At 37.3% G+C, this 25,885-nt stretch overlaps 2 protein-coding genes and 1 long non-coding RNA gene across 5 annotated transcripts; all 3 read right to left on the minus strand.

Annotated features, from left to right (window-relative positions):
- Positions 1-99: 99 nt before the first annotated feature.
- On the minus strand, positions 100-1,047 carry LOC126592954 (uncharacterized). Its single transcript, XM_050258773.1, has 2 exons — positions 587-1,047; positions 100-498 (listed from the first exon to the last, which is right to left on the minus strand). The coding sequence occupies exons 1-2, from the start codon at positions 1,040-1,042 to the stop codon at positions 457-459; spliced, it is 498 nt and encodes a 165-aa protein (XP_050114730.1). The 5' UTR covers positions 1,043-1,047; the 3' UTR covers positions 100-456.
- A 221-nt stretch (positions 1,048-1,268) lies between these two features.
- On the minus strand, positions 1,269-2,509 carry LOC126592299 (uncharacterized). The gene is made up of 2 exons (XM_050258003.1): positions 1,384-2,509; positions 1,269-1,276 (listed from the first exon to the last, which is right to left on the minus strand). Exons 1-2 carry the CDS (start codon positions 2,507-2,509, stop codon positions 1,269-1,271), a joined length of 1,134 nt encoding a protein of 377 aa, XP_050113960.1.
- A 16,739-nt stretch (positions 2,510-19,248) lies between these two features.
- On the minus strand, positions 19,249-23,495 carry LOC126592955 (uncharacterized). Of its 3 annotated transcripts, XR_007612841.1 has the most exons (7): positions 22,658-23,495; positions 21,428-22,224; positions 21,204-21,303; positions 20,822-20,967; positions 20,341-20,493; positions 20,165-20,243; positions 19,249-20,057 (listed from the first exon to the last, which is right to left on the minus strand). It is a non-coding gene; the product is annotated as an uncharacterized LOC126592955 (long non-coding RNA). The 3 variants fall into 3 exon arrangements; XR_007612842.1 differs by having other exon boundaries at positions 19,249-20,243; positions 20,882-20,967; XR_007612840.1 differs by having other exon boundaries at positions 19,249-20,243.
- Between the last annotated feature and the right edge of the window lie 2,390 nt (positions 23,496-25,885).

The raw sequence follows: 25,885 nt of genomic DNA on the forward strand, positions 1-25,885 counted from the left end.
AGGGGCGAATTTAAAACAGTGCAAGGTTAAAAAAAAAAAGCAACAACTAAATCTTTGTATATAATAATGTCTTCCATAATTAATCAATAAAAACAAATTACAATTGTTGTCGACGAGGTTTCATGTCATGAAAACGTCGCATAGTAGGCTCATTATCAATAAAAGCAAATACATCTCTCTCAATGTAAACAACCATGCTATCACTCAACCATTGATCTCCCATTTTATTACGCAATGGTGTTTTCACAATCTTCATAGCAGAAAAAGCTCTCTCCACCGAAGCGGTTGCAACCGGTAACACCAAAGCCAATGTAAGAAGCTTATACACTAACATATAGCTTTCACACCTCCCAGTCTTCACTAACTCTTTTGCAAGATCACTGATTCCTCTCAATGATGAAAACTCACTATGCATCTTCATATCTTGAATGTAATTGTCAAGTTGAATTGGAAGATTCATGAGGTCCATACGATCAAAATCTTGAGGATAAAGTTGGGCTAAACGAACAATTTTTTCTTTGTCAAAAGATGCAAAATTATTCACTGGACTCAAACATGCCATACAAAGAAGCAACTCGGTGTTTACCTCATTGAAGCGATCATTCAATTCCTTTAGTTGCATATCAAGGACTTGAAAATAGAGGTCTACACGATAGTAATGGAAGTTTGTGATTTTTGGAGCTTTACGCCTTGATTTTCCAGGTACGAAATGCAAATCCTCCATGTTAGGAATGACAATATCATGCTCCTCACAAAACTTTTCTACATCATGCAACAAGTCCCCAAAGTCATCATCTCTCAAGGATTGTAGTCTTTGCTTGCATACTTCCACTAACGTCATCGCATTCACAATATCTTGATCTTTCTTTTGCAATGCTTGTGATAACTTATTTGTAATTCCCAATATAAGTCTCATCAAGAAAAGGTGAAACACAAAATCAAAAGTTTGTATGTCTTTGAATAACCCAGTAGCTTCACCGAGATTATCTTGGTTGCGATCACTTTTAATCCATTCAACCACCTCCACCACGGCTTCAAACATAACAATAATACTAACTATAGTACCATAATGTGAGTTCCACCGTGTATCACATGGACGCATGAGGCTACTTTCTTGATTTAACCCTTTACCCGTTTCAAGATTACCAAGATGAAGAGCTTTTTGAATTTGTTCTTGTTGTTTCTCTCTCAATGCATCACGACGCTTGCACGAAGATCCAATAAGATTCACCAATCTATTAGCATTGATGAAGAAATTGGCAACATCCTCATTTTCCTTTGCCACAAATACAAGAGCTAGTTGAAGTTGGTGTGCAAAACAATGAATATAAAATGCTTGAGGGTATTTGTTCAAAATCTTTGTTTTAAGACCATTTAACTCACCTCTCATATTACTAGCTCCATCATAGCCTTGTCCTCGTAACTTGGACATACTCAAATTTGTTGTAGCAAACAATCTCTCAATAGCTTCTTCAAGTGAGCTACTAGTTGTAGAGGAGACATGTTGAACACCCAAAAACTTTTCAATTGCTTCTCCTTTTTTGTTCATATAACGCAATACCACCGCCATTTGCTCTTTATTGGAAGCATCACGTGATCCATCAACCAAAAGAGAAAAAAATGTACCTTCCATATCTTTAGTGATTGCATTAATAGTTTCAATAGCACAAGCACAAACAAGATCCTTTTGAATATCGGAAGAAGTATACTTGAGATTCTTGGGAGCATTCTCAAACACAACATTTCTAACTTTCTCATTATGATCGGCAAGAAATTGCATAAGCTCTATATAATTACCCCTATTGCTCGATTTCAAAGATTCATCGTGCCCACGAAAAGCCAAACCTTGTCGCAACAACCATCTTGTGCAATCAAGTGCTCCACTCAGTAAAGTGTGATAATTAACGCGAGCTTCATCAGTTTGCTTGATCACAAATGTTTCAATGTGTTGTTTTTGTGTCATCAAGTCTTTAGCTTGCTGCATAGCTTTATTATGAAGACTTCCAACACCTCCCTCGTGGACTCGAAAATTTTCGGGTCCTTTCCTCCAATTTGTAAACCCTTTTGTAGTGAAGACATCACTTCCACTACCACCCGCTTTATCAAAATCACATTTAAAAAGATAGCAATAACGGCAAAATGCAGCATCTTTTACTATACTATACTCCAACCACTTAAAATTATCAAACCAACCTATAATAAAACATCGATTGTCGCTAGCTTTCCTTGGCATGATGTGAGACTTAGGTTGACAAGGTTCCTTTTGAAGGTAGTATCTACGAATTGCTTCACGACAATTGAGTGGATAATCAAGCATTCGACGTCTCAGTCCAGGGTATGCCGGAAGATTAGCTAATATTTCATCCAACTCAGTAATCTCACTTTGTTGTGCACTACTCGGAATACTAGAAGGAGGAGGAGGACTACCCGGAATATTTGAAGGAAGATGAGGACTATCCGGAATATTTGGAGAAGGATTTAAGCACTGTTTCTTATAATATCGCTCCATTACGTAACTGTATAACGAAAGAAAAACAAATATATCTTAGACTCTTAGTCCTAGAGTAGACTACGAATTTAATTAATCAGTACCAACAATCATATCATATGAATAATCAATTTTTATTCTACAGTAGAGTATGTAGACTACGAATGTAATTAATAAGTACCAACAATGCATTTGAATGAGGGTTTTAGTTAGTTGAATTGGGGTTCATTATGTTAATGTATATATAATGTATCAGTCCTCTTTTATGTACTTAAAAAAAAAATCAATAATCATAGTATTCATATGAATAATCTATAATCAATAACCATATAATGTATAACCCTATAATCCTACATCAATTATACAAAAATTTATATTCAATAATCAATTAGGGTTTGAAATAAATTAAATTTTTTACCTTAATTGGAATTTGGAGTGGCTGTGCAGATGTGCTTGCAGTTGCAGACTGATGTGTCTGCCAATGGAAAGTGAAATCTGCTACAGGCAGAAGGTTTTGTCGTGTGGGGTGGGGAAAAGGGGGGAAAAGGTGGGGTGGAGGACTGATGGGATGGGATATAGGGAATAGGGTTAAGGGTTTTTAATTTGAAATAGAATTGAGATGGGGATGGATGGGGACCAGTGGTCCCCGTTTATATATATATTTTTTTTTCATTCAACCAAAACGACGTCGTTTACCAAAAAAATTTAATTTTTTTTACCAGGCTCAAAACGACGTCGTTTTGGCCTGGATTTTAAAATTAAAAAAAAATCCCTCCCGGTCGTCTTCCCCGAGAGCTATCTGTTTCTGGTTTCAGAACCCGGTGCTCCCCAGTTTCCGGCCGAACTAGCGTCGCTCCTGCCTTTGTTTTCCGGCGAGCGGAGGGGCGAACGCCCCCCTTCGCTCCTACGTAGCTTCGCCTCTGGTTTGAATGGTGCCTTTATGGGCCATTTGTTAGGCGTTGAGGCTCGCAATCAAAACTAATATGAATCTGAGCGTACCACTGTTATCTCTGTAAAACAAATTGTTCTTTTTAGTTATTAAATGGATTGATTACTTGCGCCACAAGTTACTTCGACTTCTTAGTTCGATTGGATTGTTCACAGATGGATTAAGTTTGTATAAAGTTCTTTTCCTTGCCTTGTAAATAAGGACTATACTCATAATATCATATGTCCAATTAAGTGGAGTCCAAGACCCTTCAAGTTATTTCTTGGGTTACAGTTTTAGACTAACAATAAATAAGCTAGATTAATTAGTTTAGCAAGATTAATCATAGATAATACCTTGAAAGAAGGCAGTTGAAAATGATGTAGGATCCAATGAAAGATGCAAAAATGACATATCTATTTTATGTAAGTACAAACACAAGAGACTCGGGCAAGATTACAACCTTGTCAGGCAAGGTTTGTCTTTTTGCAGCCACTTCTCTTTGTGTTTTATAAGGGTTGAAGTCTTGGAAAATGGAATATAAACCGGGTTTACCTAAAGTGATTCGATACTACAGCACAGGGAAAGGTAGCAGAGCCTCTAAAACTTGACAAAAGATAGCTTTCTATGGTGGACCTGCGATTAAAAAGGGTAAAGCTTGAACAAACTAAAACTTTTTGGTTTCTTGCTGTTGGAGTGTAGAGTTGAATGTCTTTTGATATATTGGTTGAGAGCCCTTTTATATGCATCCCTTACTATTTTTATAGACCTTCTAGCCCGATTGTCCAAGCTTGCCCTTTTGGTGATGACTTCCAGAGTATGGTGAGTCACCATCTGTTTTTGTTATTTACTTATCCATGCCATGGAAAAGTACTTTTTGCTGGGTGTGAGCTGCCTTCCGTCACTTGTCACTTCACATAGGCTTGTTACCTATTTCTTGGAAAAAAATGATTTTCAATTCTTCTTGGGCTGCCAACTATCTAAGCCCAATTCTCCCATACTTTTCGCATTTTGGGCCTTCTCCGCACTAAGCCCAACATTAAATATCCACCCAAATAGCGCCCTCTTTAATCATTGTTAAGTCTGTTAACCAAGACATTGATAATGATTGGGTATTAGCGCCTCTTAATTAGCCATTTTAAATAAACCTTTGCACTAACCCATGATTTCCAACGTTAACTACCTACCCGTTAAATAACTTTCACTTTATTCTTTTTGGCCAACTCTTTCAACAAGCTTAATCTTTAGAGCCAACAATTTCTCGCAAATTTTCAATTTCCCTCTTACTTAGTTCCAGTCACTTTCTTCCCCTTCACATTCAACAATGGCTCCCAAATCTCATTCTGCATGCGAGTCTGGAGAGGGCATCGTAACTCTTCGCCGTGGCCTTAACTGCCTTCACCACCCTCAAGTTGGTCTCTATCTCCCCATTTTCTTTCTTGAAAATGGGACCCATTCACTAGGACCTGCCTGGACTTTTAAAGTTCCAATTGTTGTAGAAAGCAACATGCCCACCAAGGAGTAGCTTACCTATAACCCCTATGAAGTTGAGGAGGGCATTTTTGCTACCAAATGGCCGAACTTCAAAACGGGCTTTCCTTCTATGACCAACACAGCTTAGTTAAAGTGGGTAGAGGAGATGGAGCCCATTTGGAAGAAGAAGTGGATGGCAAATGGCATATACGATCATGATGTCCAAGATTACCATTCCCATAAAGCACGAGCTTCTGTCAACGACTTTTCTCTTCTGGAACATTGAGGCCAACACCTTTGATTTTGGGATGTGGCCCATGACTCCAACTGTTCTGGACATGGCTCAGGTGTTTGGGCTAAGGCCATCAGGCAGGTATGTGGACATCACTCATGATTGGTCCAATTCAAGAAAGTTCAAATCAATATTTCATTGCTTGAAGCCATCAAAGAAATTCCATCATGTGAAAAATTCTTGAAGGAACTGTGTACTCATAAGCGAAAGTATGGAAAACATGAAGAGATGATGTTATCAGAAACAGTAAGTGCAATGCTTCAACGAAAATTGCCACCAAAACTGAAGGATCCAGGAAGCTTTACAGTTCCATGCATTATTGGAGAAAGAAAATTTGAATGAGCTTTACTCAACTTGGGAGCAAGTTTCAATCTTATGCCCTATTCTGCGTACAAACATCTAAGTTTAGGGGAGTTAAAGCCTTGTTCCATGTCTTTGCAACTTGCAGATCGTTATGTGAAATATCCAAGGGGCATTATTGAAGATGTACTTGTCAAGGTTGATCAGTTCATTCTCCCTGCTGAGGAGGTTTTGTACTTCAATGATCATAAATAAAGACTGTTATGTTAGGCTAAAGACTTAAAACTTAGCGCTTCATGGGAGGCAACCCAAGTTTTTAAAGAAGGAAGATGGAGCTTGTTGTGTGCTTGAGAGTGGACTTTATCATGACCAGGGGAGTTCTAAACTTTACTCTTTATTTTTTAGATTATTTTTATTCAGTTCTACTTTTCCTTATTTGTTTAACTCATTGCATGCCTTGTATTTCACTTCACATTGAGGACAATGTGTTATTCAATTTTGGGGGAGGGATCTCAGTTTGATAGTTTTTTCAGTTAGTTGTTTTGAGTCAGTAAACGTAGGCTCTTTGTTTTGTTAAATTCTGAAAAAAGAAAAAAAAAAAAAAAAAAAGAAAAATTTGAAAACCCAAAAAGATTTTTGGTTAGTTCTTTGAGTCGTTTTGGTTAGTTCTTTCCAAATCCAATGATAATAACTTGGTTGCTACTTAAATATGGTTATAAGAAATTGATAAGCATTGTTTGTGTTCTTTGTTTGATTCTTGGGTTAGCCATGCTTTATATGATCATTCTTTACACCCTTTCTCATGCACTTAGCCAATGTTAATGCAATTGTTTGCTTGCTTAGAGAATTATATGCAGATTAAGTAATCATTAAGATCTCAACGAATACTAGAACTTGCTTCAATGTCTCTCGAATCAAAATCCTAAATCATGTAATATTAGGGAAACGATTTTGGCCATCTTCGGACAGTTTGAGCCTTTCTGTTTAAACCTTTTATGTTATGTTATCCTTAGTTAGCCCTTTGAAGCCAAACATATAGCTTTTTCTTTCATCACCACATTAACCCCTACCCATTTAACCTGTATTAGCCATACCCTATAGCTTGAGATGAATACCAAGTTGATGAAAAAGATCAAGCCTGAGTTGTATATTACTACTCAGTTTTGTAATAAAAAAAATGAAAAACAAAAGAGAAAAAAAAATGAAAAACGAAAAAAAAAAGTTTGAAATTGTTCCATTCTTACAACATGAGTCCTGGACGCCAAGAATCATATTTCAAAAGAGGCTTGATCAAATTACATATGAAGAAGTCTTGGTATATCTCAGGTTCTAATTTTTCCCTATCCCTTCTTTCTTAGCCAATAACTTAGCCTAATGTTACAACCCTTGTAAAGACCATTTGATCTTTGGTGTTGCATTGATTTACATTAGTGGAGAGATGAAATGAAGAGCAAGCCTATGGGGTTCGATACATTCATTATCCAGAGAGCACTCATATCACACTTGATTGCATATACCTATTCGAGTTGCAAGTGTTGTGCTAATTATTGGCTAGTCATATACAAACCAGAAGAATGGATGTGTAAGGTGTTATTAACTTTTGAATCATGTGTAGAATCCTTACAATGTTTTGATATTTTTGAGCTATATTTTCCATGTCATCTTTGAGGAATCTATGTGGAAAGTCTAACTGCATTGTGTTTTGTTTAAATTTAATCTTGAGTCTTTGTTGTGTTTGCTTGAGGACAAGCAAAGTCTAAGTTTGGGGGTATTTGATATAACCATAATTGCATACATTTTCATGCTATTTAGTTGTGATTCTTGTTAAGTTTTCGAGTGAATTTAGTTTGTTTCACTTAGTTTTATGTTTTTCTTAGATTTGAAGAGTGAAGATGAAGAAAGAAGAAAAATGAGCATTTTTGCAATAGAAATGAGTTTAGCATGCTGAAAGCAGAAGCTATTTATACAGTTCAGCCAACTTTACGGATAAAACTGTGTTTCCTCGTAATGAACCAGTTGTTGAGCCTTGTACCATTGGAAAGATATGGAAGTTAGCTTTCAGAGGAATTTTACAGTTCATGATTCCGAGTTTCTTAGAAGACGTTATAGTGATTCTTGTGCCAGACATCTGCCATCAATGCTTACGTGGGATTTGCAAATAGATTTCAGATTTACAAACTTTAATAAAAGGAAACGTGCAGAGAAAAATGAGAGCTATTAGAAGAGTTCAAGACTATCCTAAAATGTTAATAGTTACTATATTTACTAGTTTGGTGTGCCACATCATTAATATACCAATCCAATTAAGAAAAGAATTAAAGAGCCCTATTCAAGTAAGGATTTCAACATTTTTATATAAAAGAGAGATAGAGAGATATTTTGGAGAGAGAGGGTTTTGGGAACGTGATTTTTGGGAGTCCAAGGAGCAAAGGAGAGGTCACAGCTACCAACCATCTTTCCTATCCATCTTCATCGTTCAGAAGTTTTTCATGTTTTTAAGATTTTTAATTATGTTCTCATATTCTATGAGTAACTAAACGCTTTTTCTAGGGTTAGGATAATGCCTTGGCATGGATGTTTATGATTTTTAATGTTATTCATTGGATTTCTAATTTCTTTCAGATGAATGCTTAATCATTGTTTGAATTGTTACTTTTTGTTTAAGTTCTCTAATTGATCACCTTAGGCCTTTGCATCTAGTAAGATTGGAAGATGAATTTGAGGCTGAACTAGCAATATAATTCAATTAGCTTTGTGGTTAAGTGTGGTAAATTACATTATTGCTTGACAAAGAATAATGGTTTGCTTGGTTCCCTTGTTTTCTAGAGCATAAATAGTCCTACTTGTTAAATTTATGCCTTAACCAGGATAGACTGCATGTTAGGATATACGATCTCTGCCTGAACTAGGAGATAATCATTCACTTAAGGAAAACTATGATCTAATGTGCCTGACAAGGACTTAGATACGGGAATTATCATATAAAGAATCGAAAGATCCGTTGAATGCATTGAAACCTAAACTAGATTGCTTGTGGTTGATTCTGAATCCTTAGATTTTCATCACTTGCCTTAAAACACAACGTTTTCTTCTCTTTAATCTTAGTTTTAATTTAAGGTTCAATTTTTGTTCGTTTATAAAGTCATCACAACAAACTTTTCACATCTTTGACTGAATTATTAATTAAGATCGAGTCTAGTTTGTTGTTTGGGTTTATATTTTTGTGTTTGCGTGTTTTCAATATAATTAGATTCAGTTTAGTTTATCAAATTGGAGGTTGAATTAGAATCCTCGTGGGAATGATACTTGGACTTGCAAAATGTTATATTACGACTATCTTGTGCACTTGCAAGTTTACACTACTCAGTTCTGCAGCCCAATGCAATCCTGATGAAGTAGTCATAGGGCAAGAAGAAGAAGAAGTTGCTGGTACTTTAGTTCTGCAAGAAGTTGTTATTGAAGCTACTAAGAAAGAGGCTGGCCCAAGCTAAACTCTCAGAGAAGTTGAAAATATCTTTAAGATATTCAGTGAATCGGAGACAGAAGCTGGGCCTGAAGTAGAGACTAGAGCTCTTCTTCGGGCAAGATCTGCCGTTGTAGAGTCTTATGATTCTTAGCCCGAGAAGAGGTCCCAGGTTAGACGAGATGCCCTTGCTCTAAGGGCCACCCCAACCAAGAAAAGAACCAGATCCCAGACTTCCCAAGTTTCTAAATCTCTTTCTGCCCTCTTCATTGAAGCGGACAGAAAAAAAAAAAAAAGTCTGCCAGTAAGTGATTCAAACTTGATTTTCATTCATTTAATTTCATCTTCACAAGTTTTGAACTTATCATATTCTTTCTAGTGATTAGGACCTGTTATCAGTAAGAAGCTTGATTCTCCTTGTAAAGAGATGAAGGCAATTGTGGAAAGGCAGCAAAGTGATAAGGAGGTCATTTCCAAGATATCAGAAGAGTTTAAGGTAGTTTCCTTGAACTTTTAGTACTTAATTATTTCTGAAATTCATCTCTTATACATAACCTATTATGTTATTTTCCAAAGCAAGCCTCCAAAGCAGAAGGGACTTCCCCAAGCCAAGCCTTTTCACCTCTAGCTCGACCTATGCCCATTTCCTCTCCTCGGCCTGAGCCTTCAGAGGTAAAATTCATCTTCTTAAAACTTGTCAACCTTGTATCGCTAAGTTTTAAGCATTGACTTTATTTCTATTATTTTCCAAGCAAGGAGAGGCACCCCAACACCTTCAGTCGAGCAAGCACTAGTTCATTCTTCTTCGTTCATGCCTCCAGCAATGGTAGGGACCTCCACCTCCCATTTTAATCCAACAACTGGAGAGATGCTTCACTTTGTAGAGGATGACAACACCTATGTAAGTCCTCTTCTTTTAAGCAATTTTAAGCTTTTCTTAATGTCTTTTAATCTTTGAATTTATGCTTTGAAATCTTTCTTTGCCATCTTTCCTTTTACCAGAACTATTAAACTTCCAACAATAATTGTTGAGGAGTCCATAGTTCTTGAGATACTAGTTGTCTAGAGGTGACTACTCCTAAGACTTCTCTTACGACCACTCAAGCAAGTAAGCCAACTTCCCTTAAGGCAACTGCAGCAACAAATCATCTTCCCAAGGCACGAGATCTCCCCAAGGTACAAACATACTCATAGTCTTTTTTTTTTTCCAATTTGGGTCAAGATTGCTCCACTAATTTGTTTTCTTTGCGTCTAAAAGGCTCTGGTAAAGGTTTGGGCAAATCTTCTCAGCCTACTGTGAGTAGGGTAGTTCCTTCTCGACCCCCTTGGGCTATTAAAACTTTAGAGACTCCTGTTTATGGGCCTAAGAATATGCCTGTTACCAGATCTGTTTCCCCCTCTACTGCTACTACTGTTGATGAAGACATTGCCATTTCTACAGCTATTTCAGGTGTTTCTGAAGTCATACCTCATCTACTGGCTTCTCCCCTAGCTATAGCTTCGTTGCCCGAACTAGTTAAAGAGTTCGGGAAAATTAGGACTAAGCTGAGATCCCTAAGGTGCCTTTTTGAGCCTCAACAGTTCCAAAAGCAATGTAGGATCTTCAGAGAATGGATGCAGATAAAGTTTTCTGCCTCCTTCAGTCTTAAGGCTCTTTAGGATGCTGCGAAAACCTTGACTGAATTATATCAAGCTCAGCAAATGACTAGGGTGTAGTATGAGTCATTTATTTCCTTTTTTGAAAACTTACAGGCTTTGAGGGATCAACATCTCAAGGCTGAAATGCAGGCTAACATGGTAAAGTACTAAAAGGAAAAGCACACTCAAACCTTCACTAAACTGCAGTAACTGGTGGATGAGGGCTCAGCCATAAAGGATTGGATAATGGTGGTAGCTGTAGAGATCCATAAGCTGGAAGAACAATTTTCTACTCTGAAGGTTGAACAGATGACCCTTTCGAGCAAGTTATACAAGAAGATTGAGCAGGTGAATATAGTAAACCAAGAAGTGAAGGAGTCTAAAGCCCAGTTAGCCAACATTAATATAGCCTTATAAGAGCCAAGCACATTTTTACCATAATGCAGACTTATTATTCTAGGATAGCTGCCTTGGCTAAAGATGTAAACTTGTAATTTAGGGCTTCTATACTTTCCCAATTATTAAATGAAAATATCTCTCATTATTTTGCTATTTTACTTACTTATTCACCATTTTTAAAAAGAAACAACTGCTTTAGACAAACAAAGAATTCTTCACCCATTCTCTAAGTATCAAACTTCATTAATATAACAATCTCTAACATCCCAAAGAGTTGGGTGGTACTTCTTTAGAAATTTAGCATTCATTGGATGTTTCTACAAGTCTTATTCTAAATCTGCCAAGTAATATACCCATCTGTCTAATACTTTGGTAATTGTAAAAGTACCTTCCCAAAACCTCTAACTTGAGCTCCTAAAGGCAAACCTACTTTCCACACCAATTCCCCTTCTTCAAAAGTCTTCAATCTTACTCTCTTATTGTAGGCTCGATGCAACAACCTTTTTCCCTTCTTGGATCTTGTTTAATACTTCAATTTAGGCAACATCCAAGTTTTCAATTCCTTGACACATGGTCTGAATAAATTCATCACTATGCAGGCCAAATTGGTTCTTAAGCCTTACAAAACTCACATTAATCTCCATAAAGAGCACTGCATCTTGCCCGAACGTAAATGCATAAGGAGTGGTCCCAGTTCTTGCTCTTTTTGAGGTTCTATAAGCCCAAAAAGTATCTCCCAACTTCTCATGCCATTTTTCTGGACTATCTACCACCATTCTTTTAATAATGTTTACCAATATCTTGTTGCTAGCTTCTACTTAACCATTAGATTGAGGATAATAAGGGCTAGATTGGATCATCTTTATCTTGAACTTAGCTACAAACTCCTTCACTTCTTTTGACATGAATAATAGCCCTCTATATGTAATAATCGTTTTAGGCACCCTATATCTGTATAGGATTTTGGTCTCAATGAACTTCTTCACAGTAGCTGAATTAATTGTCTTCACAATTGAAGCCTCAACCCATTTAGTAAAGTGAAATGTTGCCACAATTATGAAAGTGTGTCCTTTGCTGGAAGCTGGGTATATTTGCCTGATAAAGTCCATGGCCCACCCTTTAAAAGGCCAGGGCTTTACTACTAGATTCAAGGGTACTGATGGTGTGGAGGGGTTCTTGCCTTTGACATTCCTCATATCCTCTAGCATAAGCCTTGCAATCTTTCTCCATGTTGGGCCAGAAGTAGCCATATCTTCTTAACAACCATCTCATCTTTGTGCCTGCTTGGTGTGTTCCACAAATACTTTCATGCACATTAGCCATCACCCTCATTAATTCTTCCAGACCCAAGCATTTTAATAAAAGCCCTTATGGAGTCTTTCTCAGCAAAATTTTATCCCACATAACAAACTTAGTTGCTTGTTGTCTGATCTTCTTGCTAGTGGGAAGAGAATAGTCATTCAAGTATTGGATGATAGCTATTCTTTAGTCCTCAATCTCGGGCTCTTCCATCATTACATCCAGGCTAAATCCTCTTTTAAAGATAGAGGGGAGACTTCTAATTTGTTTCTCTACTTTCATCTCAAGTCTTCCTCTTGAACCTATGCTCCAAAAGCCTTCTATGCCATTTCATTGGCAATCAAGTTTGCTTCTCTGGGAATATGGCTAATTGTTGCTTCATTACCCCAATATCCCAATAATTGAGTAACTGCTAGGTAATATCATGCCATTGTGATATGTCTACACTTGTAATATCCATTTAATTGATTAATCACCAACTCAAAATCACAATATACTTCTATTTCAACTGCTCTTAAATCCATTAGAATTTCTAAGCCAATGATCAGTGTTTCATACTTTGCCCTGTTATTGGTAGTATCCTTGTAATCCAGAAGAAACGAGTAGCAATGATAGACTCCATTTAGATCAATCATGACAATTCTAGCTTCTGCAACATGTTGTGTGCATGATCCATCGAAATACAACTTCCAGGGAGTGATACATATGCTAGCTATTCTTTTTTACTTCTTGCTGTATCCATTCATCCTTACTCGACTGAGCCTTACTGGGTGGGATCTAGGGGCCAGCCACTTCCAAAGTTCTAGGGATGTTGATGAGTTCCTCCTTGGATTTTTGGTGTTCAGCTAGGAAATCTGCAATTTCTTGTCCCTTCACTGCCATTTGAGATACATACTAGAAACTAAACTCTGATAATGCTAGGATCCATTTCCTAATTCTTCTAGTTAGCATTGGTCTGGACAACATATACTTGATCACATTAGTTTTGGCAATTATGCCTTGATTTGCTGGCAGTGAAGTAGAATGCTAAGCATAATTTCTCAATTAGGGTATATCTTGTTTCCACCTCCGTAAGGATCTTACTGAGGTAGTATATTGCCTGGTCCTTTCCTCCTTCGTTATTCTAAGCCAATAAACTCCATATTGATTTCTCGAATGCTGAAATGTAGAGCTTCAAAGGCTTCCCCCTCTGGGGAGGCATGAGCATTAGAAGAGAGGCTAGACAAGTCTTTACGTTATCAAAGGCTTCTTGATGTTGAGCGCCCCACTCAAACTTCTCTTGATTCTTCAGTCTTACCAAATGAGTCAAAGGTTGGACCTTACCCGCAAGATTAGCAATGAATCTCTCAAAAAGTTAATATTCCCTAGCAACCTTTGCAATTGGACCTTGTTAGTTAGTGTAGGTAACTCCATTATAGCCCTAGCTTTGTTCTTATCCACTTTCACACCTCTATGATGGACCAAGAACCCTAGAAAGTTGCCCGATCTAACCCCACCCCAAAGGCACACTTTCTAGTATTCGTCTTCAACTTGTAGGTTCTCATTCTCAGCAAGGCTTGTCTGAGTTCTTCCAAATGTTGTTCTTTAATTTTAGACTTTACCACGATGTCATCAATGTATACCTCCATGCTATGCCCGATCAAATCATGAAAAATAACATTCATCGCATTTTGATAAGTAGCACCAACATTTTTAAGCTCGAAGGGCATGACAACATATTCATAAGCTTTTATATGTCCTAGGCATCTGAACGTTGTCTTATGTATGTCTTTTTAGTCATTTTTATATAATTATATCCAACACTCCCATCCATAAAAGATAATATTATGTGTTTGGCAACCGCTTCAATAGATAGGTCGGCCATAGGCATAGGGTATTCATCTTTGGGAGTTGCTTCGTTAATATTTGTATAATTGATACAACATCGAATAGCATTAGTTAAAGCTTTCAGTACAGGTACAATGTTGGCCAACCAATCTACATGTTTTGCAGGTCTAATAAAGCCTACCTTTACTAGCTTCTCAATTTATTCCTTATCTTTTTCTTTTATTTCTTTTGATATCCTCCTTGGTTATTGCTTTATAGACCTGTACCCTTCTTTAATAGGCATTATATGCTCTACTAAACTAGAGTATAATCTTGGCATTTTTGTGTAATGCCACGCAAAATAGTCTTTAAACTCGTGCAAAAGATTAACTATCTTTACCCAATCTTCTGTTTCTAGCAGGCCATTGAGTTGTATTGGCCTTGGATCCTCCTCAGTTCCCAAATTAATGGTTTCTAAAGGGTCTTGAACTTCGGGTGTTGGTTTAACGGGCTCTGTAGACAAAAATTCTACTGACTTTAGAGCCTCGGGCTCATCCTGTGGCCAATCCAAGTCATATATATATATATATATATATATATATTCGGCCATGTGGATGGCTGCTTTCACTTCTTATTCCAGAATTTCTCTTCCTTGATCATCTTTGGTACCTGAAATTCCCTCTTCCCACTTTGCCATTTCTTTGGCTAAGCTTTTCTTGATCTCTTTTCTTTCTCCTCCATAATCCAGTAGCCTCTTAATGAATGACCTGACTGCTATCACCTGGTCATTTCTTTTTTGGTTTGTCATCATTAGTGTTGGCGGGCAGGGACAATATGAGGCATGTCTTATTCCACCCGAGTGAGAGAAAGTCATTGTTCTAAGAGCTTTGGGGAGTCACCTTAGTAAGGTGGTCATTCTGATCTGCACCTAGACATTGTAGGATCATAACATTGGGATTGTAGAGATTAGCTTCAACAACATTAGCTGTAGGGAGAAATAGCTGTGACTCGACCTTTACTATCTCCCAAAATCATTGTCCTACATTAGTGGGTTCATGATAGATAACAACTTGTTGGTGCATAGTAGATGGTATAGACAAATTCTGGTTTATCCAATCTCTTCCTAACAACGCCCCATAAGTAAAGCTGTTGTCTATTATAAAGAATGCCAACATGATCTTCTTGGATCCTAAGTCTACTTCTAAGAGCAGTATCCCATGTGTTTTGGTGATGGCCCTAGAAAAACTAGACATTGTGAGATCAGTGGGAATAAGGTCATCCTCACCTCTTCAAAGTTTCTTTATCTCTTTAAATGGTAGTACATTAATTGCTGCCTCATTCTATCAACACTCTTTTAAAATGGACCCCTTCTAAATGAGCTGTCACATATATGGTCTTTAGATGGTTTGCTAAGGCCAGACTAGGTTTTTTGAACACCTTCTTATCAGAATAAACTCTCAGGCTCTTTTAGTGTGGGGTCAGTAAAGTCTGCCAAGCTTGACTCATTCTTACTATTCTTTTCAATGTTTATAAGAGCCATCATTGACTATTGTGCCAAATAATCATCCTCCATTACTGCTGGTTGATTTGGTTCTGCATAGAACATATAGGACAGTACATAGGTCATGTTGACATGAAAGTTGCTAGGTTCAAGTGCTCATTCCTTATTTTCTCCAATCTAGCACAAACACTGGTCCATTCAGGCATGGGCATCTTTGTTTAACATTAACTCGGGCACTCCCTCTTCTTCTATTATGTTGAAATCAAGTAGTTGTTCTAGAGTCTTAAAGAGAATACCCTTTTATGGTGGCAAAGACACCCTTATTTCAAGAGATATGGTTCCAAAACAAATAGGTTCTGGATACCAACCTAGTGTAGGTACCATTACCATACTATCTTGCATTCTTCTTAATACCCTATATTTCCTTAGATAAAGGGTTTGAGGGACGTAATCCCCTCCCCTTCCCCCATTTCCCCTCGTCTTCAGCCTTGCTATTAGCCTACTTTACTTATTTCCTGCTCCTCCAGCTAGGTTGTCTCTCCCCTCCTTGGGTAAACTCCTTAAATTTAACATTCTCAGAAGCTTCTGAAATAGTAGAATTTTTTAGCAAGTTCATATAAGCCTTGTGTTGCCTCTAAACCCTTTTTATCATGATTGCCCCCATTTATTTGATAGGTCTTCCATCTTTGCCTACTATGTACCATTTTTGGCCAAGTCGGGATAAGTTCACCTTTGTAACTGGTGGTATCAGGCTCATGGTTCTTTCTAGCTTCCTTTGTCCCATTATGTCATGGTTGGTTGGTTAGGGGGCCTTAACATCTACTTAGCGTGGTAACCTTGCATCTCTATCCTTCACTTCTTCAGAGGTTTCAAAGTTTTTGAATACCTCAAATAAATTCTTAGGCTTTAAATCTTCCCATAACCTCTAGAACATATTCTTAGTAGTCTCCTTATTTGCTTCACTAGCTTGGAAAATACTTCTGCATGCATCTTGTTCTTCTACCTCTTTTTTTTTACCAACTCTCGATCAGTGATGGCACCTGATGCTGGTACCTCGAGCTCACATTCACATTGGCATCTACTGCACAAAACCACTCATTTGACCACAGTTCCTTGAGGCCAGTCGAGCAATTTTCAGTTGCCTTCCATTGGCCTACATGCCTCCCTACTTTCTCTTATACCATCTAGGATAACCTTTCATTTCCCTTTCTTAATCTAATTAAGATTTATCATGTTGATTGGGGCTTCAATGAAAGGGTCTGTGTCAATCGTCATATTAGCCTGGGGTTTTTTCCAACAATAACTTCCCTTTGACTATAAGGTTTTGGATTCAATTTCTGAATTGCACACAATTAGCAATGAAGTGATTAAAAGTGTAGTGGATCTTGCAATACTTTTTCCCTATGAGTTCTTCAAGTTTAGTCATCTTCTTAGTGTTGTTTGGCAAGATTACTAGACCAGTACTAGTTCTTCATAGATGTCTGCAGCCTTAGTTAAGTTAAAGGAATATGACTGATACTTTGGAGGTTTCATGGGTACAAACCCTACATCGTTCATCACTATATTCTAGTCCTTGATGGGTTAAACCAATCCTTTCACCATCAAAGGTTTGAAAGGAGTGGTCATCTATGCAACACATAGCTATATCCCTTATGTCATGCTGTTGTCATCTTTTCCCACCTCTAGGCCTTCAAACTCTAGTTGATGTATTGGTGCTTTATTTTTAAAAAAAAAGAGGTACTTTAGATGAATGCTTCGCTTGCTGTTCAAATGTCAATCACTTTTCATATTTAGTGACCACAACCACCAGCTCTTGAAGCTCATTAAATTACACATCATAGAACTTCTTCCTCAAAGGTAGTCTCAGAGTCTTCTAGGCAATGGCTATGAATTGAGCATGGTTGATTGGGAACCGGCATCTCATCCTGGTCTTTCTAAACCTCATAATGAAATCCTTTGTGGACTCATGTTTATATTGCTTTACTTCAATCAGATCATTAATGGTCATCTCAGGTTCCACCCTATGGAATTGCTCATGAAAGGTCATCTCCATTTGCCCCCTGTTAGCAATGGAATTAAGAGGTAACAGAGAGTACCATTGGGAAGCCAATCCTACTAACGAGCTCCCAAACAATCTCAGTTTGTAGTTAGGGTTGTCCTCGAATGCCACACAGTGATTTAAAAATTTAAAAATGTGATATCTGGAATATACATTATAGTCTTCTCCAATGAAAGTTGGGAACACGGGCATTTTGAAATTGAGAGGGAAAGGATTCTGCTTATCAATATACTCAGGATAAGGCTTCTGATATGTTATTATGAACATCTGAGGGAGGGGGGCTTGAGGTTGAGCATTATGTATCACCATCATTTTAAACTCTGCCAACTCATCCCTGAGTTGTTGAGTGACCATATTATTGTGTAGGGTATAAGAAGTCCCCCACTTTGGGCCATGGTCGATGCCCGAGGAAGCTTACCTCTGTATGTCGGGCTGCCTCCATCTAGCTTTTCCCCCTCCCTTATTAATCAATGATGGTGGCCTGTAAGGAGGAAACTTGTCCCCAGCAGTAGATAAGCCTTTTTCACTTGTTTCTCCAACCGAGTTAGACGCACCGATCTTTATTCCTTCATGCCCGATTTGCCTTCTAACATCTGGTGGTGTTGGCAAAAGATCGGGCAAGCCTATCTCTTGAAACTCATCTTTAGGGTTTTGTTGATAACTAGTTTCAGCCCCTTCCTTCCTTTTCCCTTTGTTCTTCTTTTCTTCAAGTAAGGGAAACTGAGGAATTGTTGGCTTTTTTTCTAGGCTTGTCTCCACGACTCCTTCACTGGCATAGCCATTTTTCGGTGTGGAGTATTCTAACTCCAACTTTCTTTGTAGCATCCTTGTTAAGGAACATAGCTTGCTAACCTTTCATCTGGTTTCTAGAAAGATTTTCTTCATACTTCTCAGTACTTGCATCATGGTGGCTTGCAAATCTTCATTAGTGAACTTTCCACCCGACTTCTCATAAGAGGTCGGGCTCTCTATAATCCCGAGGCTGTGTGGTGAAGGAAAATCTTCTAGATGATTAGTCATATCTACTTCTAGAGGGCAAAGAGGTTGCCCAAATTCTACCTTCCACCTGAATGTTCGATCCTTCATTCGTCTTGGCATACAATATTACAAAATGTATCCCACCAAGCATGCCAAAATTATGTTCGGGCAAGATTTATTCCTCGGACAATTCCCCATGGGCCCTGCTTGTCGGGTCAAGATTTGCTGCTTGGTGTACTGCAATATGAGTTTGTTATTAGTTTGAATGGTACCTTTGTGGGGCCTTTGTTAGGCTTGAGGCTCACAATCAAAACTAATATGAATCTGAGCTTGCCACTTTTATCTCTGTATAACAGATTGTTCTTTTTAGTTATTAAATGGATTGATTACTTGCGCCACAAGTTATTTCGACTTCTTAGTTTGATTAGATTGTCCATAGATGGGTTAAGAATGTTAAAGTTCTTTTTCTTGCCTGGTAAACAAAAAGTTTACTCATAATATCATATGTTCAATTAAGGGGAGTCTAAGAGCCTTCAAGTTATTTCTTTAGTTACAGTTTTAGACTAACAATAAAGAAGCAAGATTAATTAGTTTAGCAAGATTAATCATAGATGATACTTTGAATGAAGGTAGTTGAAAATGATGTAAGATCCAATGAAAGATAAAATTACGACAGATCTATTTTATGTAAGTACAAACAAAAGAAACTCGGGGCAAGATTACAACCTTATCAGGCAAAGTTCGTCTTCTTGCAGCCACTTCACTTTGTGTTTTACAGGTGTTGAAATCTTAGAAAATGGAACATAAACCGGGTTTACCTAAAGATATTCGATACTACAACACAGGGAAAGGTAGCATAGTTGCTAAAACTTGACAAAAGATGCTTTCTATGGTGGACCTGTGACTAGAAAGGGGTAAAGGTTCAACAAACTAAAACTTTCTGGTCTGTTAAAGCGCAAAGTTGAATATTTTTTGATTGATTAGTTGAGAGCCCTTCTGTTTGCATCCCTTACTACTTTTATAGACCTTCTAGCCCGATTGTCCAAGCCTCCCCTTTTGGTGATAGCTTCCAAAGAGTATGGTGAGTCACCATCTACTTTTGTTATTTACCTATCCATGTCATGGAAAAATACTTTTTGCTGAGGGTGAGCCGTCCTTTGTCACTTGTCACTTCACATAGACTTGCTGCCTATTTCTTGGGAAAAAAAATTGATTTTTAATTCCTCATGGGATGTTAACTGTCTGAGCCCAATTCTCCTTCTACTTTTTGCGTTCTTGGGCCTTCATCTGCTCTAAGCCTAACATTAAATATCCACCCAAACAATAGTTACTTAGACCGATTGGTGAATGATAATTAGACACTCTATATCTACAATTAGATTTAAGCCTTCAAATTTTCGACATCGTGTAGTCCATTGTATCCGCAAGAAAATCTGCAGCCAGGACAAAACAAAAGCAACACAATTGCTAGAAATGTTTGAAATTACATGCCAGTCACCAGTTTGTTATGATTGCTAAGATGGTAGAAAAGAATGTATACCTGCATCTTCATTAGTGAAGCACAGCAGAGGTGTGATTCCGAAAACATTTCATACAAGACCCTTGCCAATCGCGACTCCCTGATCTCAATAATAAAAGGAAAAACAAAGTAAAGATAAATTTGCAGATGAGGTAGCATCAAAGCACGAATTGAGAATTGAAGAGCTTAACACGAACCTTTCATCTTGTCCATTGCATATACAGTTTCGGCCTCTGCCGGTGTCTTCAGCTCACGATCACCAATAACTACGTAAGCAACCATCACCAGAAGTCGAGATACTGATAAAATCCTAATTGGCCTAGGCAGTAGCCCCCATGGTGCCATCAGCGCTGCCATCATATGCGTTGCTTAATGAGATTATGTCATGACACCCAGTGTACAACCTCACTATCAACACCACCAAATCGTCACCTACCAATGCTTCCAGATACACCCAGTAGCATATTCATGTTTAATGTTTACTTATAGTGGGACAAACGTATAGTGACAGAAGCAGATATGAAGAGCTTATCCTTTTTTAAAACATATAAAGGAATTATGAATCCGGGAGGCAAATGTAACTCTTCGTAACTTCTCCTTTTCTAATGGTTGCGACACTATCAGAAATATCACCACTCATACTTTTTGGCTTTCCAGAAGAAGATATGATGAGCTTACATTTCAGGAGTTCGCACATCATAGAGTCTGGCTTTCCAGAAGAAGATATGATGAGCTTACATTTCAGGAGTTCGCACATCATAGAGTCTGACAGAACCGTCTACAAAACCAGCTGCAAGTTGACCCTCATGAACTTGAGAAGTAGACTACACAGACAATGCAGGAAACAGTCATAATTACACCGTTCATTTTGAGATCCAACATACCACATATGTAGCAAAATCAACAGCCTAATCCATACGGACAACATCTGAGCCAGATTGACTTTACAACTAAGTTAAACAAATATAAATGATACAGCTACAATTCTTATTAATAAAAAAGGTGATACAAGGAGTTGCAAATAGATACTGGAAGTAATTTGAGGTGGTAAAAAACTCACAGTGCTGAGATGCTACAATGTGATGAAGAAGGAATAGAATTAATAAGCTGTTTTTTATCCAGATCCCAAAGCATAATGGATGATAGTCACCAGAAGCATACTAGCAAATGAAGCAAAGCAGAAGTAAAAAAAACATTATTCACAACAAAGAACAAGAATCACAAAATTTGAAACAGAACTTGTCCTATAGCCCTAACCTATTACGTCTTAAAGAGAGGAAGTACCAGATATCCAGATTGTTGTTCCCAATCCACAACAGCATTCAAACTTCGCACCCCAGATTTATGACCTTGAATTGAAGAAAATGCAGTGACAAGCTTCTGTTGACCCTTCAAAGTGTAATCTTTCCAAATTCGAATGTTTCCATCACCTAATTATATGACCGCAAAAAGGTGCAAATTATTTAGAAATGTTCAATAATAGCACCCTTCCTGACCAAGAAGCATATTTTTTGGTCGTATAGAATCTTGCTTGAAGCAGCAGCAAGTTGTCATCAAGCTCATTCACAAGGCAAAGCTTGGAGATTCCTTTGTCAGGAAAATCATGGTTATCAAAGCCGTTGAAAAGGGTAGCCTCCTTCTGCTCTTGGTAATTCTATAAAAGAAACAGCCACCAAATTCTCTCCTTTAGTACCACATGATGCTGGTGGGTTGAAGGCAACATTGGGTGAGAGATCGGAGAGCAGTGCGCAGATCGCATAATTCGGTCAGCAAGTAAAAAGTTTCGAAAAAGGCTGGCAACTAACAGGTCTTGTCTGAACAGTCTCTGGAAAAATCTGCAACACAGAACTGAGTATTGGATAGATGTACCACCACGAAACATTTGATTATGGAACAGTAGAACAGTAAGTGGAAAAGGAAAACTACAATGAGGGAGAACATTCCATGCAATCGTATCGGTGACAGCAGTAAAAATCCAATTCAACTCGCCCAACAGGGTTTCCCGGTCATTTTGGCGGCCAGAGATTTCATCTATTAGCGAATAATCAAGAGACTCATGAAGTAATGATCGTGTGCAGAACCTGAGAGTACATAATAGCCGAATAAGTAGTAAGCCCTACTATAACATGGATTTTAAGAAAAAGGAGAAGGCATTAGCGCAACAGCGAAGTTTCTAAATGAAACCCGCCTACAAACAAAGCTCATTGAGTATAACCAAACTTTATAAACAGTCCAAAGCATCAATTGAAACCACAATAGCATCAGATGAATACATAAATCAATGCAGAAAAGTAGCACTGATGTACACTTAGCCAGAGGATGAAAGTAAAATGATATAGCAAGCCAGAACATAACAAGGAGATAAGCAAATAGTGAAAGCATGAGATGTTATAATCAAGGGTTGCTTACAGTAATTGTACAACAAACATATGGATGAAGTATGACTACTAACAGTAAGACAAAACTTAAAACTGATAGTCAAAACTTCCAATAAAACAAGAAGGCAAGCTTCACCATCTTAATGCCATCTTGATGGGCGTTGTGAGACAAGAAGTAAACACATCGGCAGGAAATTCAGCACTCTGCGGAAGAGTCTCGTGGCAGCTAGCAGGATACAATCCCTTGCAGATCCAGATGAGCTAGAACCATCCCAATCATGAAGCTAACAGAAAGAAAATAAAAACATTACAATGAAGTCTATACTATATAATATGTAATACCACTATACTTCAAACATAATGGAAACCTCAAATATCAATTAGCATAACATTCTGTTGACCCTAAAAACTACCAAGCCTATGTGGCGCGCAGGCCGAGTAATCTATGAGCTAACTACATCCTTCGGTTAAATGCGGGGCATGCCAACTCGTCGGCCGAGGAGTAAAATTTGTTGATGTTGCGTTGGGTGCGCTGCTGATTTCTTGATCTTACGATTGTGGCCGAGGAAGGAACACGTCTCGGCCTTCGGGTTCTAGAGCCTAAAGACAAGGCTGCTAACTTAGCGAAGTTCAATATCCAATTCGGCTTCCAATGTGCCGAATGTAGTAACTCGTAACACCTCACTTCGCCGAGAAGGCTGATGAGATGACCTCGACCAATAAGGATTCAGGAATCCTTCTCGACCGAGACTTGGATAGGTAATCAACCGTCCTCGCCGCAGTGCTGTTGATGCCAACGGAAGATGCTGCGAGATCGGCTGATTCTACGGTGACAGAGCTATCTATGCCGACTTAAGATATTACCGGTTGCTTTCACAGTGCTGTTGATGCCAACGGAAGATGTGTCAGCGAAAAGATAAAATAAAAAATCTCAGTTGTTGAGAGAGTTTGCGCAGGGCAGTTGTGTGTTGAATTGGAGGGGGCCTTCACGTTGCACATAGTTATAGAACTGAAGTACTTGCTCTCCACGGTCAGATAATGTTGCAGAAAACGACTGAAACTGAAACTCGTAAAGTGACTGATCCACGGCATAGGCACTAAAGCCTATCTTCATATGGCTTACTTTTCAAAATAATAAAAACCATTCTACTAAAGCCTATCTTCATATGGCTTACTTTTCAAAATAATAAAAACTATTCTGACTTATCTTATCATGACTAGAAACCTAGGCTAGCTAGGCTTTCCTATGTCATCATAACACCACCATAAAAAAAAACTAGCTTTTCTAGGTCTTGTCACATCATCATCACCCAAAGTAGCTATTTCCTTACCCCATTGTCGCATGCAACTTGACCCTATGAATATTAAAGGAGTTTTTGAACTTTAATCCCTCAAGAAGATTAAAATTTAAAAAAAACTGGTGTTAGATTAAATATTGATTTTAGTCCCTAATGTGCACTTAATTCAAAATAATTAATGTGCATTTTATTTAATGTCTCCCATTAAATATTTAAATTTATTAATACACAAATATTAATTTATTTTTTGACCAAAAAAGAGTTTTTTAATTATTAATTTTATTTAACATTCTTCAAACTTGAAAGACTCAATTAATGTACATAAATGTTAGTACCGAAATATATTATATTGAACTAATATATTTAAATGTTAGTACCGAAATGTATGTACCTAAATATATGCACCGAAATGTATTAATATTAAATTAATGTACATAAATGTATGTACCGAAATGTATGCACTGAAATGTTAGTACCGAAAATGTATTATATTGAATTAATGTACCTAAATGTTTGTATCGAAATGTGTGTACCTAAATGTATGCACCGAAATGTATTATAATGAATTTAATATACCTAAATGAAGAAGATAAAGTACATCAAAATATATTGTATAACAAAAATTAGTTTATCTAAATGTTCACAACAAAATATATTACGATGAATGAAATGAAAATAAAAATTATAATGAAATAAAATTAATACATTAAAAATTAGAAAGAAAAAGATAAATAAATAAAAAATCAAAATATAATTAATAAATGAGGTTATTAATGTATCAAGTGACTAAAATTAGATTTTGATCTTACTCATGGTTTTAATCAAAAAATCATCTTTGCTAAGGATTAAAATGAAGTTTTCTAAATATTAAATTCACTTTTAATTATCACCATATTTAAATAGATAATAATCTGACCAGAATCCAATCCCCTCAGTAGTTTCCAAGCAACCTCATTTATCTGATGCTGTGCTGTTATACTTCAAGATATATATCTCATAATAAATCATTATTAAAAGATAATTATGATAAAAATCATAACTTTAAAAATCATTATCTTTTAATAATGACCTTTATTTCTTGATCCAACAGTCGGGAGCTATGTTCACTCAACGGCCTTGATTTCACAGACCAATGGTGAAAATTTGGGTCCAAACATTGCCCCCCAGTTTCCTTGAGCTTCGGCTCGTAAGCCGAATGATTAAGGAAATTAACTGGTTCATAGCCAACAACATCTTGTCGTATTGCCGAAACAAATTTTGTTCCTCGGCATTAAAGTCACCTCTGTTCTGGCAATATCATAAAGCAGGGCCGAGGCTGAGAGTAATTGGGGCCGAGGTCAATAAAAATCTCCAAGCCTGCCTATATATACATGCAAACCAGATTGCCTGATGTAACCTGCCAACCATGCAGCTGGCATATACATATATAAATGGCATCCTGGCCGAGCACACATTTATAAAATGAACCTCTGCCGAGCATCAGTCGTGGAGCTCGACATGTGTGATATAGGTAGAAAGGTACTGGGATCGAGCTTGGCATATATGTATCTATGCCATTTTTTTTTCTTCTCGATAGTGGCACCATATAAGACCAACACTTAAGACTTATAGCCTTTAAACTTCTGTAAGAACATCCTGACATATATATAAAATACCCCACCTGCCACCACACACTTTTCCTTTCTTCTTGATAGTGACATCTTGATGTAAGCTATATATATATATATATATATATATATATATATAGCCATGAACCCAAATTCTGACATGATGTCGTCTGCCATGCTGCCATCATGTCTTTCACTCCATTTTCTATACTCGGCCAACTAATATATATATATATATATATATGCCAACTAATATATATATATATATATATATATACCAAATGGGTGCGGAAGTAGGGTAACATATGAAGCCGGAAATATCCGATATATGTATTTGGAAATTCAAAGAATTTGATTAATATCAATATAAAATTTTTAGGATTAATAACAAGAGCATATATAAACAAAACTAAATTTAAAATAGATTTAGTATTCATGATGATTTAAATTAATGATGCT

This window comes from Malus sylvestris, chromosome 12, assembly GCF_916048215.2.
Source record: "Malus sylvestris chromosome 12, drMalSylv7.2, whole genome shotgun sequence".
NCBI classification, from domain to species: Eukaryota; Viridiplantae; Streptophyta; class Magnoliopsida; order Rosales; family Rosaceae; genus Malus; species Malus sylvestris.

Excerpts from the sequence above, each read along its gene's own strand:
- LOC126592954 (XM_050258773.1), bottom strand. The coding sequence starts at position 1,042 with ATGTTTGAAGCCGTGGTGGAGGTGGTTGAATGGATTAAAAGTGATCGC. Across the intron at positions 499-586 it reads TGAATGATCGCTTCAATGAG|CCCAACTTTATCCTCAAGAT; the intron begins GTAAACACCGAG and ends TTGTTCGTTTAG.
- LOC126592299 (XM_050258003.1), bottom strand. The coding sequence starts at position 2,509 with ATGGAGCGATATTATAAGAAACAGTGCTTAAATCCTTCTCCAAATATT.